The 16462-nt window shown below is 36.1% G+C and overlaps 4 protein-coding genes across 5 annotated transcripts; 3 read left to right on the top strand and 1 right to left on the bottom strand.

Annotated features, from left to right (window-relative positions):
- The first annotated feature begins 1086 nt into the window (after nucleotides 1–1086).
- On the top strand, nucleotides 1087–2842 carry LOC129760769 (growth hormone-inducible transmembrane protein-like). 2 transcript variants are annotated; one of them, XM_055758430.1, is made up of 4 exons: nucleotides 1087–1278; nucleotides 1488–1953; nucleotides 2023–2492; nucleotides 2554–2842. In XM_055758430.1, exons 2-4 carry the CDS (start codon nucleotides 1492–1494, stop codon nucleotides 2639–2641), a joined length of 1020 nt encoding a protein of 339 aa, XP_055614405.1. In that variant the 5' UTR covers nucleotides 1087–1278; nucleotides 1488–1491; the 3' UTR covers nucleotides 2642–2842. The 2 variants fall into 2 exon arrangements, with proteins under 2 accessions (XP_055614405.1, XP_055614407.1); XM_055758432.1 differs by having other exon boundaries at nucleotides 1087–1282.
- A 547-nt stretch (nucleotides 2843–3389) lies between these two features.
- On the top strand, nucleotides 3390–4035 carry LOC129760768 (SNAPIN protein homolog). Its single transcript, XM_055758429.1, has 2 exons — nucleotides 3390–3811; nucleotides 3887–4035. The coding sequence occupies exons 1-2, from the start codon at nucleotides 3473–3475 to the stop codon at nucleotides 3947–3949; spliced, it is 402 nt and encodes a 133-aa protein (XP_055614404.1). The 5' UTR covers nucleotides 3390–3472; the 3' UTR covers nucleotides 3950–4035.
- LOC129760767 (ribonuclease H2 subunit B) lies at nucleotides 3959–5075 on the bottom strand. Its single transcript, XM_055758428.1, has 2 exons — nucleotides 4921–5075; nucleotides 3959–4853 (listed from the first exon to the last, which is right to left on the bottom strand). The coding sequence occupies exons 1-2, from the start codon at nucleotides 4952–4954 to the stop codon at nucleotides 4030–4032; spliced, it is 858 nt and encodes a 285-aa protein (XP_055614403.1). The 5' UTR covers nucleotides 4955–5075; the 3' UTR covers nucleotides 3959–4029.
- Nucleotides 5076–5215: 140 nt separating this feature from the next.
- Nucleotides 5216–7481, top strand: LOC129760765 (cyclin-H). Its single transcript, XM_055758427.1, has 6 exons — nucleotides 5216–5466; nucleotides 5589–5785; nucleotides 5841–6042; nucleotides 6108–6212; nucleotides 6976–7211; nucleotides 7278–7481. Exons 1-6 carry the CDS (start codon nucleotides 5350–5352, stop codon nucleotides 7423–7425), a joined length of 1005 nt encoding a protein of 334 aa, XP_055614402.1. The 5' UTR covers nucleotides 5216–5349; the 3' UTR covers nucleotides 7426–7481.
- The last annotated feature ends 8981 nt before the right edge of the window (nucleotides 7482–16462 follow it).

Raw genomic sequence — 16462 nt, 5'->3', positions numbered from 1 at the left:
GTTTCACATAGAGCATGACTGTGCATTCAATAACAAATTTAAGAATAATACATACTGCAGTCTATTAAACACAAAGAAACCTTGTAGCACAATCAACTAGTGGCCTTACAACATAATCCGAATCAAATTGGATTTTAATTTAGTTCTTTAATGTGTTTAACTTTGAAATTTGAGTTCTACCAGTATAAACCTTCGACAACTTGGCAACAGTGACGTCACGAAAAAAATCCAATATGGCTCTCGGCACTACCTTCTTTCAATATTCCTTGAATTTTATTAGCAAAACAGTTCTCATTTCTCACTCCTCACAGCCTATACAAATTTTGTTAGCAAAACAGTTCTCATTTCTCACTCCTCACAGCCACAGCATTCGCAATCAAAGTTCTTTGAAATAACAGGTTACCTCATCCGCCATATTGGTTGGCAGATTTCCAGAATGATGACGTAGTTGTTATGAAAAATAGCGAGCATTGTATTGAATTCTACAGTTTTTCCTTAAAAAATATTTTTCATGCCAGTAATTTGTACCCCATTGTCCTCAAATGCATAAATTCGACTTCCCAGATTTATGAGCTTCTTCAAAAAATACGATTTAGTTTGTGGTTCTGCATAAAATGCGAATTAACCTCGGAAATATCTAAATTTTGGTGGAAATTGTAATTACTGGAAACTATTTCCAAGCATATTGTAAGCTTAAAAATGGAAAATATTGCAAGAAGACACATCTAATAGTCCGAATAAATCATTTAACACGCAAATTTCGAGTTCATTAACAGTAAAATGTTGAATTTATAAATCATCTTTTCTCGTAACTATTTTCTTATTCGAGTTTTGGAATGATTCCAAGCTCTATATTTAATATATTTCATACTGAAATCAATTGTTTCGACACTAATTTTAGTTCCTTAACACTAATTACTGAACTTTTTTATGCAAATGACGAAAAACGTAGATTTATTTTTTTATTCCTATGGAATGTATGAAGAATCTCATAACAACTACGTCATCATGCCCGGCGTGGGGGTACGTTCACGCATGATTACGCTACCCTATAATTCAAATACTCTGTGGAAATATCTCACACATCTCACATTGTCTAGTGAGATATTGAAGCGAGTAGTCAGAAAACAATTTACTTCGCATAAAAAATCATTGGTTAAATCGAAGAGCTCCGAATTTTGCGTTTCCTAATTGAAGTGAAGAGACATTTTTATAAAAATTAAAAACCTAGTTTGGTTTGTGCTTTAAACTCACATTTCTGAACAAATCAGTACAAAAGTAAGTAGGTATCTCTTGTTTGATTGCTAGCTAATTGCATCATGCTTCATAACCTTCAATCAATAATTAGTATTTTCTAGAATTTAACAAAAACAAAATTTTTGTTTGCTGTAGAATAAGTTAGGTAATACAATAGATTTAACAAAATAAATTACCAATTAAAATTATTTCCAAAGCGATTGAATTACATTTCCTTTCCCTTCTTATAGGAATATGCTATCCAGATTCGCCTGCTCAAGCCGCACATTCGTGTCGGCTCCCCTGCTGCGGTCCGCACTGCAGCAAAATGTTCCCCGGCGGCAGCCAATCGTTCGTGAGTATGCACGAAACGTTAAGGGAAGTGGCGAAAACAGTTGGACTGCCCGAGCCGAGCGGCAGACACTGCGCGACAAAGCCATGGCACCACCCGGTCCCGGTGCATATGCGCTTGGAAAAGGGGCACTGGCTGGTGGTGCAGCCCTCGGGTTGGGAGCGCTGTGTTTCTACGGACTTGGCTTCGGCCAAACGGGCACCAGTACCCTGGAAAATGCACATGTTTGGCCAGAGTTTGTAAAGCAACGCATTCGAGACACTTACTTATATTTTGGTGGATCTTTGGCTATTTCGGCTGCTAGTGCTGTGGCCGTTTTCCGATCACCGACTATGCTGAATTTGGTTTCGAGGAACGGATGGATGGTAAGAAAATATTCGATTCGTATTGATAAGCATTGAGTAATTATAATTTTTTTTAAAATAAATTTTCAGTCAATCCTCGCTACTTTTGCAGTTATGATCGGATCCGGTATGTTGGCTCAATCGATCCCATATAGTCCCGGAATCGGCGCAAAACAGCTTGCTTGGGTTGCTCATTCGGCAATCCTGGGAGCAGTTATAGCACCCATCTGTTTTGTGGGTGGCCCTATATTAGTGCGAGCGGCCTGGTACACCGCTGGCGTTGTTGGTGGACTCTCAACAGTGGCAGCTTGTGCCCCGAGTGACAAATTCCTCTACATGGGAGGTCCACTTGCTATTGGACTTGGAGTGGTCTTTGCCTCGTCGCTAGGATCGATGTTTTTACCGCCAACAACGGCTTTGGGTGCCGGTTTAGCTTCGATGTCTCTCTACGGAGGTCTGCTTTTATTCAGCGGTTTTCTGCTGTACGACACTCAGAAAATTGTTAAGCGAGCTGAGTTGTACCCTTTGTATGCACCGAGACCATTTGATCCTGTAAACTCGTAAGTTTCTCTTACTTTCTATCTGACTTGTTCATAATCCTAATTTCATTTTATTCAACAGAGCGATGTCAATCTACATGGACACAATGAACATATTCATCCGAATTGCAACGATTTTGGCGGGAGGTGGAGGCAACCGACGAAAGTAAATTCATAAATTTTGAATAGATTTTAGAAAAAAAAGGAGTGAATTAAAATTTCTTGTTGTCACGAAATTAGCTTCTTACTGCTTATGTGTCGAAAATGTACAAATAGATTCATCCAATGTTATTTGCAATAATGTGATAAAAAACTGTTTGTTTTTAAGTTAACATAAAATTTCCTGTGACTATTTCATAACCACCAGAAAATTTACAATTGTTTTGTTTTATTTAATTCAGATGACAATTTCTTTGAATATTTGTCTGAAAAAAAAAAACAATTTCTCCAGAAAACCTTTTCATTATTTTTGTTTCTATAATTTTTCTTTATCAGAAATAAAAAAATCTCAAGATTAATCATTAATTTTTTTCAATCCAAAATATTTTATTGAATGATAATTAAGCCCCACAATTTGGATAGTTTGGTTAAACTTGGTAAAATATAATAGAGAGTCCAAAACAAAACTAGGCGTAACTAATCATTCTACCCAGCAAGTTATGAGTAAAACAACCTTTAAATTTAGAGAAACATTTTATCATTTGCAATTTTTTAATTTTATATTTATTTATCTTATATATTTAAGCCTTATACAAAACATACAGCTTTTAAAAATTTCTGCTCGAAAATCAACATTTTGTGTTGAGGGTTCGAATGCCCCAATGTTGAGCAACGTTCTTTTACTGTGTCGAAATATTTTTAGAAATTTCCCAGCATGACCCCACCGGGGATTTATGAGTTAATTTTGTTTACAAACAAATAGTTCATTCCCTGGAAGCGACGCAAACTTTTTTCGCAAAATTTGATCCCACTACTTTTCAGTTTTCCACACCCAAAAAACTATGAACGAAGATCGCTCGGACAGTTCCGTGACTTCGATCGAGGATGACGACGACGAGGAGCAGACGGATAACACCGAAAATTTGTGCGAAAACCCTACCAGGGATATCTTGACCGAAGGTTTCTTTCGTCTTTTCAAGCCTGTCATCGACGATCTGGATCAAAACATCCGTGGAGCTCGATTGAATCAGATGGAATTGCGACAGCAGCTCGACGAGCTTTCGCAAGAGATGAAAAATCTTAACTTCGAAAACGATCCGCAGTTGCACGAATATTTCAAGCGGATGGTGCATATTAAGCAAAAAGTGGTTGTAATAATGAACATCCTGCAGGGTGCACAGGTAATAAAAATGAAATAATCAACCCCGATCATTCTGTGTCATTCAACATGGATTTCTTTCGTTTCATTTCTCCAGGAACGGTTGCTTGCGCTATGTCAACAGCAAGAAGCGTCCAATTCCGACAACCCCAATCCTTGAATAACAACGTTATGTTGAAGCAAAATGTATAATTCCACGAACAACTAGATTTTAATAACTTATAGCTTAAATAAACGATATTACTTCTTGAAAAAACTTGCAATACTTTTCGTGTTGGTGGCAGCTTTGGCCAAAGCTTTCGACTTGGCACTTACCTTTTTCTCGACGGCCTTGATGGGAGTCGTTTCGTGTATTTCCTCTTTTTTGACTTTCTTTATTTGGCTGATTTCGATTTCAGCCGTTGACTTGCGCTTGTTGTTGCCACCCGTTTTTTCTTCCGGTATCCCAAGGGTCTTGGACAGCTTCCCGCTCAGATCTAGGCTTAAATAGTCGGACAACACCCCATGGGCGTAGTGTATCATTTCGCCAGCCTGGAGCTGATCTTGAGGGTCGTTTTCCTTTTCTTCTTTCACAAAATTATGAGATTGCGAATATTTTGTTGTTTTTGCCAACGATTTTTCGAGTAGATGGCATTTCCTGCTAAGCCAGTCTAGAACTTTTTCTTCATTGTATTTGTAAGCACGAAAATTTCCGGCCTTTTTCTCGTCAGCCACCATGGCTAATTGACCCTCTTGTACAGTGGATGTTAGCTTTTCTGAATGCGGGAATTCATTGTCCGCCAATATGTGTTCCAGGGGGACCGCTTTTCCCGTGCAGTTCTTCTCCAAGTAAGGAATGATAAGGAACAGTGGGTCCATCCGGGTCGGGATGTAGATTTTACCGTTAGAGCAAACTGATTCGTCCATGAACCAAGATCTTTTCGGCTCATTGAAGCAGTTTAGTTCGTACAGCAGTTTGCCTCCATCCCGCAGTAAATATTTAGACGCTTTGCCAGTAGCTGGGTTGCGCAGCGTGATTATTTGCAGCTGGTCGGAGTCGCTGCCAAGTTCTGATTTCACCGGATCTTCAGGATAAGGAAAGGAGGTTATGAGCGAAAAATGTTCAAAAATTACATATAATTTTTCAGTTACCTTCGAGTATGAAAAAATGCTTATTTGCAGTCATTTCGACGAAATTTACAAGAAATTAATTTAACAAACGCGAAATATTCAAACCAACACTCTTGAAAACCGGGAGTTGTTTACGTTTTGCGCGCGTAAAAGGCCCTTTCGACCAGTTTACACGCTACCAAAGGCATACCCAATTTTGATCATACACATACTCAAAATTAAATCTGAAGACGTATATAGTCAAACTCAAATTTGAGGAGCGCGTATGGCACAATTTTTTTCCTCAAATTATGAGTTCGACAACGGTATCGTGCATGCACTTTTTGTTTTGGTTTTGAATGCGATTGTCGGAAACGCCGATTCGCTCGCGAAAAAGTTAACATTCAACTGAAAATTTGACGTTTGGTAGGGCTGATATATTGCAGAAAGTAATCCTGCAGTTCTGTAAAGATGTATCCACAAAGCTCGCAGCGCAAACATTGGACATTCAAAAGCGAACAGGAGCTGTCCGAACTGCGGGTGAAACAAAACAAAAACTTTATTCTTCGGCATGGTTCTGGAATGAGCGTAAGTTTTTCTTTTTTTTTCACAAGTTAACATAAAAATGTTTTATAAAGTTCAACTATAAATTTAACATACTTTTGACCACCAAATCATCAATTTAATTTGTTTTCAACGATTTTTTTTAGGAAGAACAAAGGGCTGCCTTTTTTCTGTCGGCTGATGAGGAACGATTGCTGCTCAAACAGTACGAGCTGCAGTTGAAAGAGTTCTGCAAAAGATTCGAGCCACCCATGCCGAAATATGTGGTCGGAACAGCATTCCACTATTTTAAACGCTTCTATCTCAATAACTCGTCAATGGACTACCACCCGAAAGAAATACTGTTAGCTATCCTCATATTTCATGCTACAAAAATAGTTTATTTACCTTGTTTTTAGGGCGACATGTGTTTATCTTTCCTGCAAAGTTGAGGAATTCAACGTTTCCATAGGGCAATTTGTTGCCAACATCAAAGGTGACCGGAGCAAGGCAATGGACATCATCCTGTCCAATGAGCTTTTGCTGATGCAGGAGCTCAACTACTATCTTACAATTTACAATCCGATTCGTCCCGTGGAAGGTTTCCTAATTGATATAAAGGTGTTGTCGGTTTAAACGTCATAGAAAGCGATAGTTTTAATAATCCTGTCCTGTGTTCCTTTTAGACACGCTGTAATATGAACAACCCAGATCGGCTGAGGCCAGGAATAGATGATTTTATTGATAAAACGTTCTTAACAGATGCCCCTTTGCTTTATGCACCATCTCAGGTAAGAGTTTTTTTTTAACTATAATGCAAAACACCTGTTACACCTGTAATGCATGATAAATTGAACTTTAAATTTTGTGCCAAACATCAATTTTTTAATTATTGCGTTGAACCATTTATCTATACAACACGTCGAATAATTTATCGAGATTCTTTGACTTAAGTACTTATGCTTAAGTCATCGAAAGCGTCAATAAACGCATCTGAACAATTTCCTTGCAAGCAAAAAATTTATTTTGTTTAAATTCAATAGTTGAACGCTATTTGCGATTTTTTGTTACGATTCTGATTTCTAAATAATATTCAACCAGCAAACAATGTTGAAACATTCGCTGAAAATATGGATACGAACTCCTGAAAACTCATTTCTTGCGGACAAAAAACCCAGTCAAAAGCGGTAATGAAACGCTAATAACCTTGGAAATTGATGTTTATTTATCGTATTTATGTCTAAAAAATCTGTCGTCACTAGTGTTAGTTATTCATTGCAAAAAAGCGAATTAACTCGGGATTTGTACACACAAAATTTTCGGGGCTTCACTTAGCAAAACTGTTACTTTCCTTTAGCAAAAATATTTTTCTATTGTTGAATTAGCAAAACGCTAAATTTCTTCGATGGCGTTCGTAGCCTTATTAAAATCAATCAAGAATAACTAAAAATTTAAGTTAGTTTTCGCTTAGTGTTTGTGCCTGGTTTGTTACATTGCATGATTTGAAGTTTGATTATGTTAATTACAATATTGTTTGACATAATGTTCCATCAGATTGCGCTAGCAGCTGTGCTGCATGCGGCTAGCAAGGAACAGGAAAATCTGGACAGCTACGTTACCGAGTCGTTGTTTGGTACGGCCAAGGACAAGTTGCCGGTGTTGATCGAAGCGGTGCGGAGAGTTCGTTCGATGGTTCGAACCATAGAGCTTCCGCAGAAGGACAAGGTGCGGTCACTGGAGAAAAAGCTGGAAAAATGTCGCAATCAAGAGAATAACCCGGACAGCCACATGTTAGTGCCAACGTGATGCAGTTTTCATTGGCGAATTATAATCTGAGCTATGATTTTTGCTTCCAGCTACAAACAACGAATGAAAAAGATGTATGAAGATGAGGATGATGTCGAATTGTTGGGTTCTTCATACCACATGAGCACCACGGATGCCAGTCTGGAAATAACGCAGCTAAATAGCAGTACGAATGCCGCAAATATGTCTATAGAATAGGCGTACTTATGACATTGTTATCAAATAAAATATTGAATCAGTTTTTGTAACATGAATTCAGTTAATTTTGTTCGATATATCACAAACAAGACAGAGACATTTTTTTTCGATAGTAGGTTTGGGTTAAACACAGTTTTTAAAGGTATTATTTTTAAAGACGCACAGGGATTCGGATAAACCTATAGAAATTCGTTAAATAGAAAAAAACTAATGTTTTTAAACTTTTTTTCAATATTTTTTTTATCTTATAAAGTTTTAAATATGGCAAACGACCATTATGCCATTATGCCAAGTGGCCATTATGCTGAACGGCCTTTATGCCAAATGACCATTATGCCAAACGGTCATTATGCCAAATAACCATTATGTCAAATCATCATTTACCATAACGACCATTATGCCATTATGCCAAGTGGCCATTATGCTGAACGGCCTTTATGCCAAATGACCATTATGCCAAACGGTCATTATGCCAAATAACCATTATGTCAAATCATCATTTACCATAACTTTATGCCAAACGGCGTAGGACCTTACCGACTCGTCGACAAAAATATTATAAAAATTACAAACATCACAAAAAGGACCAAAGATAACAAAAATGACCAAAGCGATAAAAGTTTAAAAAAAATTAAAAATTCAAAAAATAAAATGATTACCAAAAAAAAAAAAAAAAAACCAAAGCGATAAAAATTTAAAAAAAAAATATTAAAAATTAAAAAAAATTCAAAAAATAAAATGATTAATGCCATATTCGTTTTCATCTGGTGGAAAGATGGTTGTGCACCAACTGCTGTCATCTTCATATAAAAAAACACTTTGACAGCACTTGGTGCACTACCGGTGCACCACCAAGATGAAAACGAATATGGCATAAGGTACACCGGGGCAAGTGCAAACTCGGGGCAAGTGCAAACGTTCAACTTTTCTCTGTTACAAAAAAAGTAAAAAATATTTCTTCTTCTAGAAATTGTTGTTTAGACCCAAACAAACAATCTGACATAGATAAACTAAACTTTCTTTAAATTTTTCACTAAAAACACGGAACTGTTTGATCACACACGAATTCAAGTACGTACTAGACATGAACAGTGTGTTTTTGTTTTGCATATTTTGGCTACAAAAAAGGGCATTCAAATCCGAATTTTCGTTAAAATGTGAGTGTTTGAGACCGATATTCAAGTGAAAGCAGAAAATTTATGATAAATTTTCAGTACACCCCGAAAGTTGTGAAAATAATATTCGCTCTTGTCAACCCACACTGCGGGGCAAGTGCAAACGACACTACCGGGGTAAGTGCAAACGCAACTTTAAGCCTGTAACATCAGCCATTTCAGAAAATTCATCACCAAAATGGTTCAGCATTATATTAAAATGGTCAGAAGGGGTATCCAAAGGGTTGAATCTGAAGCGGATGTTCAAAGTTCCGTAATGCCTTAGTAAATGAAGGTCTTTTGCTTAAAACAACAGTCACCAAAAATGAAGTTCCAAAAAGTTATCAATATTGCAAGAAAACAGCTAACATATTAATAAAAGTTGATAAAACGTACCGGAACATGTATTCAATTCATTTTAAGACCGATACACTGACTCATCTGTGAATTATTTTGGAAAAAGTATTGCGTTTGCACTTGCCCGGTTGTATACTGTTTACCGGAATTCCACTTACCGGAAAACCATTTACCGGAATGCTATTTACCGGAAATTAATTTACCGGAATGAACCGTTTACCGGACTGCTATTTACCGGAATGAACCATTTACCGGACTGACATTAACCGGAATGTACTATTTACCGGAATGCCATTTACCGGAATAAGAATTTTTAAGAACAAATCTATTGCATCCCGTTTACCCGTGAACTTTTGTCCAGAATGATTTTTGGTCGAGATTTGGGTATTTTAATTGATTTCATGATAACCAGTGAGTGTGACTTTTAAAACCGTTTTCGTTTTTAGTATCCGACTCCTCACGCTGAGCGTTCGAACTTGAAAGACATATTGTCCTTCACGCTGTCGCGTGGCGGACGGGGCTAAGGGATCACCCCTAGCTTTCACGCAGACCTAGACCAATGTAATAAGGCCGCCGCTTCCGACGGCGGGTCGGCGGCCGCCTCGGATTTGGGAGCCTCGGCGGCTTTGTGCCGCCTCTGCCCCTCCATCCTCGTTGGTTGCGGCTTTGCCGCAAAGAATAATATTTTTAAACCCTCTTTTTTAGAAACAAGTTCTTTTTTTCGGATTCCAGTTTGTATAGAAATATTCAATACTCTGGGAAATGGTCCTTCAGGCGAATTTTTTTTTTTTTTTTTTTTTAGAAATGGTAAATTTTCGGGGAATTCCGGTACAACCCAAATTTATACGTATCAAAGAAATTCCGGTAAATGGGACTTCCGGTTAGTGGTTTTCCGGTAAATGGTATAGTCCGGTAAATGGTTTTCCGGTAAATGGTATAGTCCGGTAAATGGAATTCCGGTGAATTGTACAGTCCGGTAAATGGCATTCCGGTAAATGGTACTTCCGGTAAATGGAATTCCGGTAAACAGTATACAACCTACTTGCCTCCATAAACGGGGCAAGTGCAAATTTTGAAATTTTTTCACAAAAGCACCGTTACTTTTTACCAACATTTTTTAAATTTTCACTTCCAACGGGAATTTGTTGAGAACTATTTTAGTGATGCAACGAACGGTAATTGATAATTTTTGAACATATACATATTTTTCTAGGACATCTGAAAGTTGAACTATGGTGAAAACCGTTTGCACTTGCCCCGGTGCACCTTACCAAAAAAATGGAATGGAATAAACTGGATAAAAATTACAAAATGTACAAAAAACACGGTTATAAATTACGAAAATGATGAAAATGTCAAATTTACTTTTGCCAAACTTGACGAAATAGATTTAGAAAATTAAAATTGCATTTTTGTTATTTTTTGTCATTTACATATTTTTTGATTTTTTTTTTTCATTTTTGTCTAATTTATCATTCAAATTTCATAGGGAAGAGTGGGGTAACGTGGGTCATGGGGAAACGTGTACCACTCTGAATATCTCAGATGTGTGTTTAAATAAAAATCTCAATCCAACTGTCATCTCCGTCGCTTTGCGTAAGCATATTTTTCTATTATGTTGTTGACTTAAATACGCATCATATGCTTCTTTTATTTATCAAGCTAAAAAAACTACTTACATAATTAAACCAGCACCCGGTAATTGCATCGATGGGGAACCTAAACTGCCCCTATTCGCATATGAGTCCCATGTGCATTTTCATCGTTTTTGAGTTATCGATAGAAAACGCTTCTTTGAGCTCCAATTTACCTATAAAACAAGTTTTCGTTCGAAGTTTGTTCCCAACATTTTGAAAAAAATATGACCCCTGATGTGTCCCATGTGAAAAATATTCGCATATGAGTCCCATCAGCGCCAGAGCTTACAATTCGAGGAGAGGATAGATTAAAAATGAAGTAAATCAATGATTTAATGCTTAAAACATTAATTTACACAAAAATTGAACGTATAGTAGCAAAATGATTCCGAAGAAATCTGGTTCTTAGTCACAAAAAACATTAATAAGTAACTGGTAACCAAAATTATTTTTTCGACAAAAATCAACCGATGAACAACGCTCAATAGATCAGTCTTCGGTCAGGATGGTTCCTTCGTAAGTAATTTCGACGATCTAATGTGTGATCGGGAGGGTGGTACTTGAAGTGTTGTTTCGGTAACAAAATAACAAACTTTTTCCATTACTTTTTTCTATAAGCACAACAATATCAATACCACTGTTTTCGTTTATTACCTAGGTAGATGTTCCCGGAAGAAATCTCCTTCTTTGTCTTCAATCCAGCAGACTTTTGGTCGGTGTTATTTACGTATCCGTAACACACATCTATATATATAAAAAGCAATTTCTGTATGTTTGTTTGTTTGTTTGTTTGTTTGTTTGTTTGTCCTCTATAGACTCAGCCGTCTTAAAAGCTAGAGTTCTGAAACTTGGCATGAATGCTCATATAGACCAGGAATGATGAAAAATGTTTTTGGATTTTCGGATGATCCCTTCTGAAGGGGGTCTTCCATAGAAGACAAATATTGTTTTCGCGATATTGACGTTACTTTTCGTCGGATCGTGTTGAAAATTTGCTCATGAGTGTTTTGAAAGACGAGCAATCGATTTTAGGTGTCAAATTTTGTATAAGGGATGAGCCAAAGGGGTCGTCCATATAACCTGTTCGCTGTTTATGCGATATTCACGTTATTATACATCGTATTCAGATGAAAATTGGTACACGATAGTTTTGAGTGACGTGCAATCGATTTAAGGTATCAAATTTAGTGTAAAGGGCCGACAAAAGGGGTCATCCATATTAAATTTTCAGCATCTTAGTGATATTGACGTTTTTATACATCGGATTGGGATGAGAATTTGCAAACGTTAGTTTTCAGGGACGAGCAATCGATTTCAGATTTTAAATTCAGTGTAAGAGGCAGGCAAAGGGGGTCGTCCATATTAACCTTTCAATATTTTTGCAATATCTTCGTTATTATACATCGGATTGGTATGAAAATTTGCACACGGAAGTTTTCAGGGACGAGCAATCTATTTCAGATGTCAAATGTTTTGCCAGGAGTCGACGTAAGGGGTCGTCCATATAAATAAATTTTTCACTATTTTTAGCAATATTGACGTTATTATACAATGGATTGCTTTGAAAATTTGCATACGGGAGTTTTGAGGGAAGGGCAATCGATTTCAAATATCAAAGATTGTATAAGAGGCCACCGAAAGGGGTTTAGCTTTTTGGCAATAATTGCGTTGTTATGCAACGATTGAGTCGAAATTTATACGCGGGGTTTTTGGCACGGTCAATTGATTCCTGATTTCAAATTTAGTAGCAGACGACAAACAAAGTGATCGTCCAATATTTTTGCAATTATTACTCAACAATGACTTCAGAAGTGCATATGGAAAATGCTTGCAATTGACTTTCATATAAACTGTTCATGACATATTCCAAGTTGAAAGCGAAACGGAGTTCGTATGGGATCAGCTAGTTTAATATAATGATGATAATGTCTGATAAATTCGCAGCAATTTCACACGAATGAAAACAGAGTTTTGAAAAAACACTGGAAAGCACATCCACTTGGTTAAAAAACCTTGATTGAAATCAGTTTGAAATCAAGACCTTTCGATAGTTTTCTTGTGTCATCAAAAAGAATGGTAAACAATTGAAAAAAATATGTTAGAAAAGAACTTGCCACTTGCCGATAACTTTAGCACCAGAGACTCATTTGCGAATAATCTCTGTTCGAGGGTTAAGAATATTCGCATATGAGTCACATGAGCGTTTTATTGAAATTTCTCCTTAATTATTAGTTAGTATTAGCGCAAAAGTAAACAAAAGTATTCTTTGAAGTGCTTTCAATCCGAACTATTGATAGGTTTTGCCAACAAATGATGCATACGTTTGTTTTTATGAAAAGTTTCAAACTTTACAAGCGTTTTTCTCGGTTTGCTGTTTTTACACATGGGACTCATATGCGAATAGGGGCAGTAAAGTACATATAAAAAATATACTTATATGCTTATGTTCTTAGTTTTGTCAACCAACCGCAATCAATTTGCAAATCATAGCTTGTGGGGAATCGGGGGCCACATTTTGTGGGCCACCTATATTTTTATGTTTTTACTAGCTGACCCGCTGTGCTTTGCTACACTGCCGTTCTAAGCAAGAATGTCCCATGTGACTTTTGGGTCCTTTTTAATTTTTTTGCTGGAAACGGTCTCTTTTAGTGTTAACTTTCGAATAAAAACACAAACAAGTATATGTACTTTTTTCTGAACTTATACGAAATTTTCATCAAGGTGGTTGTCTCTATGTTGATAGTTCTACGCAAGAATGTCACACTAGAGAAAATTCTATGAAAAATGCAAATTTCATCAAAAAATTCTCTTAAGATGAGTTTAAACTGTTAAATTTAATGTTATTCACTGAAAAGAACACCAAAATAGAGGGCGGAGGAGGAGCGAGAAGTCTGGGGGGTTTTATTCAGAGAAATTTTTACTAAACACTTTTCGGTAGGCACTACTTACAGGATCCATACTCAACTATACATTTTTATAAACAAAGAGAATTTTTTTTTTAAATAACGATTTAACATGTGTTTTTGGGAATAAAAGGAACTATACGTGCTTTTAAAATGATAGAAAAGTTGTAGCCGTGTGACAGTTTTTCGTAGAACTAGCATCGGCATGCGTTCTGATTATACGCAAAAGTGTCACACGGAGCATTTTTGGCTCTAATTTACTATTTTTTTGTAGGAAATGTTTTTTTTTACAGAAAACATTGTAAAATTATTCACTGGAACTCTTCACTACGAAAAAACTATCGGTGAATTTTTAGTTGTAGAGAAAAGTTGGAAACATAGCTGATATTTTAATCGCGTTTTTCTCGTTTGCACGTTTTTCCACATGGGATAATCTTGCTTAGAACGGCAGTACACCTTTAAAAAACAAATTATATTTTTAGAAATTGTTCAAATTGTCATTATTTTTTGGCATTATTTTAAATCAAATTATAACATAATTCTACAGCAACCGCTATAAAATGAGAGCTGCAGCTGGAGTTTTGAATTGCAATACAAAGATGATTTAATCTAATTTTTTGAATCTTGATCTATAAATTTGTGTTAAAGGTTTATCTACACCCAAAATAATTTAGAAATCAATTAACCCTACGGGATTTTTCACGTAAACTAAGCTTTTGTGGCATCACATCGATTCTACGTGTACTTTGTAGTAACTACTGTTCTTTCATATAAACGTCACATGAATTTCACGTAAATTCTAGATCAGTGGTTTTCAAAGTGGTCCCTACCGCCCCCTTGGGGGCGTTGAGAGCTTCCAGGGGGGCGGTGAGCTCAATGTAGAAATTTGGGGGGCGTTGGAAGAGCTGAGGGGGGCGGTGAGGTCGTAATTCATATTTTCACAAAACACGAAACAACGTAGATGAGGAATAAAAACGAGTAAGTTCGATGCAAAAATTTGAAATACGTTACAAAATTAGGTTGAAGACTAAAATATGTATGATTTCACAGAGCTGCAGGAAAATTTTTGTTCCAGTATCTCAATATCTGACGTTATTTTACCGACTTGACAGTATATAATTTGTATTCAATAATGCAGTTTAGTAAATGAATGGTGAATAGAAAATTTGGTTCACAAAAATTTAAGATAAATAATTTGATATTAATCTGATTAATCAGTTTTAGTAAGTGTCCGAAAACTTTACATAGAATTTAGTGTTTACTGGAGGTTTGAAGCTCCTTGGAGCCAAAAGGGTATACGTATAAGGTTAGGTTACCAGATTGCCCGGTTCTATCCGGTTTTGCCCGGATAATTAATGAAAATTCGACAACAGACAGGTTCGGCCCGGTCGCCCGGATTTCATTGAAAAAGGCCCCGATTTTGCGGAATTATTCACTTTATTTGCCAAAACAAACAAAATAAAATCAAATTGTGTTGTTTAAATTTTCATTAATGCGTCCAGAAAGAAATTTTTCGAGCAAATTTTATGGAAATAATCATGAAAAGTTTTTTGAATGCCTAAAACTCGATAAAAACTGCTGATAAATTACGACGGATTTTTTTTTTAAAGTTTTTTTCTTGATTTTTTGTTAAGAAATTTCAGGGTTTTGATAGAATTTGCCTGGATATTACCTGGGTTTTTGGTCGACAATTATGAAATCAAATGCCCGGAATTTGCCAGGTTTTTAGATAAAATATCCCGGATTTGTCCGGCTCGGGTAAGTGCTGGTAAAATGCAGGCAACCTTAGTGTAAGTGCGTAAAAGCAAATTTTGAAAAAAAAAACACGCTTTTAATTCGTAATGTTCGGTAATTTTCCATACATTTTTCAAAAAATTGCATTATTCTTTCGAACAAAACCGTATGTGAATAAAATTTTAAAAATCTGAAACATCATGAAATTATATTTCAAATTCTAAGAATCGTTTGACATTATTGAATCAAATCGACCATTTTTAGACTTATATAAATTTGAACGAGTTTCGAATAAAGCCTTACAACAACATCAAACTAAAAGCTAATGGTTTTTCAACGATCCAGATTTTCATTTTTTAAATAGATTCTCTGAAAATTTGCCTAGGGGGGCGTTGTGCTTGAAAATTTTGTAAAAGGGGGCGGTGAGTGAAAAAAGTTTGAAAACCACTGTTCTAGATGGATACGTTTGAATCCTTTTTTTTTGGAATTTTTTCAAGCCTGTGGTAGTAACCCAACTCACTGGCAAGAAGTTCCGGAATTGTGATTTTATTAAATCGTGAATTTAGTGTAGTGCCAGTGATCATGAAATAAATTTTATTTATGATGAAATTCAATTTGTTTTCATTTTATTTTCAAAAGTAGAAACGAAAAAAATAGTAGACAGGATCCAAATATCATTTCGATACTAAACATATTTTACGTAGCTTGCATCCTAATAACACGTTTAACGCACTAAAAATTCACGTAAGTTGCACGTGACGTTCATAGAGAAAAAATCCTATTAGGGAAGCGTTTACTTATTTTTTTTTGTACAAATTACGTGAAAATCAATTGGATAAAAATTATGTAGTTTTTCACGTAGCAGCAACGTGCAGATTATTTTGGGTGTATTTTAATCTGTTTCTTTAATCTTTGCCGTGAGCAAGGAGGATCTCAAATTAATTATACGCAAACAATCTAACTTATAAAATATGGTTATTTTTGCTTAATATGTTCTGGATTTATGCTAAGAAACTGATAAGAAAGCCCCCGCTGTCCTTCCCATCATCCCCTGCTGAATGGAGGTCGTGATCTTTAAATTTCATACCCATTTTTTCTTTCCCAAAAATCCTCTTATATCAACTATAGTTCCATTGGTTGATAAGTTTTCAAGCTTTACAATAGAGATGTACCGAATAGTGGATATAGACCTTTTCAACTATTCGGCCAAACGAATAATCTATTGAGTTTTTTTATGAAGAAAACTTAAGTG

The sequence above is a fragment of the Uranotaenia lowii genome, unplaced genomic scaffold (genome assembly GCF_029784155.1).
Source record: "Uranotaenia lowii strain MFRU-FL unplaced genomic scaffold, ASM2978415v1 HiC_scaffold_756, whole genome shotgun sequence".
Classification (NCBI taxonomy): Eukaryota; Metazoa; Arthropoda; class Insecta; order Diptera; family Culicidae; genus Uranotaenia; species Uranotaenia lowii.
This window is presented reverse-complemented; position numbering and strand designations above follow the sequence as displayed.

What these genes read in the sequence shown, in the direction of transcription:
- LOC129760769 (XM_055758430.1), top strand. Translation starts at nt 1,492, where the DNA reads ATGCTATCCAGATTCGCCTGCTCAAGCCGCACATTCGTGTCGGCTCCC. An exon ending in TTTCGAGGAACGGATGGATG is followed by an intron (nt 1,954 to 2,022) that starts GTAAGAAAATAT and finishes ATAAATTTTCAG; the next exon opens with TCAATCCTCGCTACTTTTGC. An exon ending in CCATTTGATCCTGTAAACTC is followed by an intron (nt 2,493 to 2,553) that starts GTAAGTTTCTCT and finishes TTTATTCAACAG; the next exon opens with AGCGATGTCAATCTACATGG.
- LOC129760768 (XM_055758429.1), top strand. Translation starts at nt 3,473, where the DNA reads ATGAACGAAGATCGCTCGGACAGTTCCGTGACTTCGATCGAGGATGAC. An exon ending in ACATCCTGCAGGGTGCACAG is followed by an intron (nt 3,812 to 3,886) that starts GTAATAAAAATG and finishes TCATTTCTCCAG; the next exon opens with GAACGGTTGCTTGCGCTATG.
- LOC129760767 (XM_055758428.1), bottom strand. Translation starts at nt 4,954, where the DNA reads ATGACTGCAAATAAGCATTTTTTCATACTCGAAG. An exon ending in GCATTTTTTCATACTCGAAG is followed by an intron (nt 4,854 to 4,920) that starts GTAACTGAAAAA and finishes CTTATCCTGAAG; the next exon opens with ATCCGGTGAAATCAGAACTT.
- LOC129760765 (XM_055758427.1), top strand. Translation starts at nt 5,350, where the DNA reads ATGTATCCACAAAGCTCGCAGCGCAAACATTGGACATTCAAAAGCGAA. An exon ending in TGCTTTATGCACCATCTCAG is followed by an intron (nt 6,213 to 6,975) that starts GTAAGAGTTTTT and finishes ATGTTCCATCAG; the next exon opens with ATTGCGCTAGCAGCTGTGCT. An exon ending in AATAACCCGGACAGCCACAT is followed by an intron (nt 7,212 to 7,277) that starts GTTAGTGCCAAC and finishes TTTTGCTTCCAG; the next exon opens with CTACAAACAACGAATGAAAA.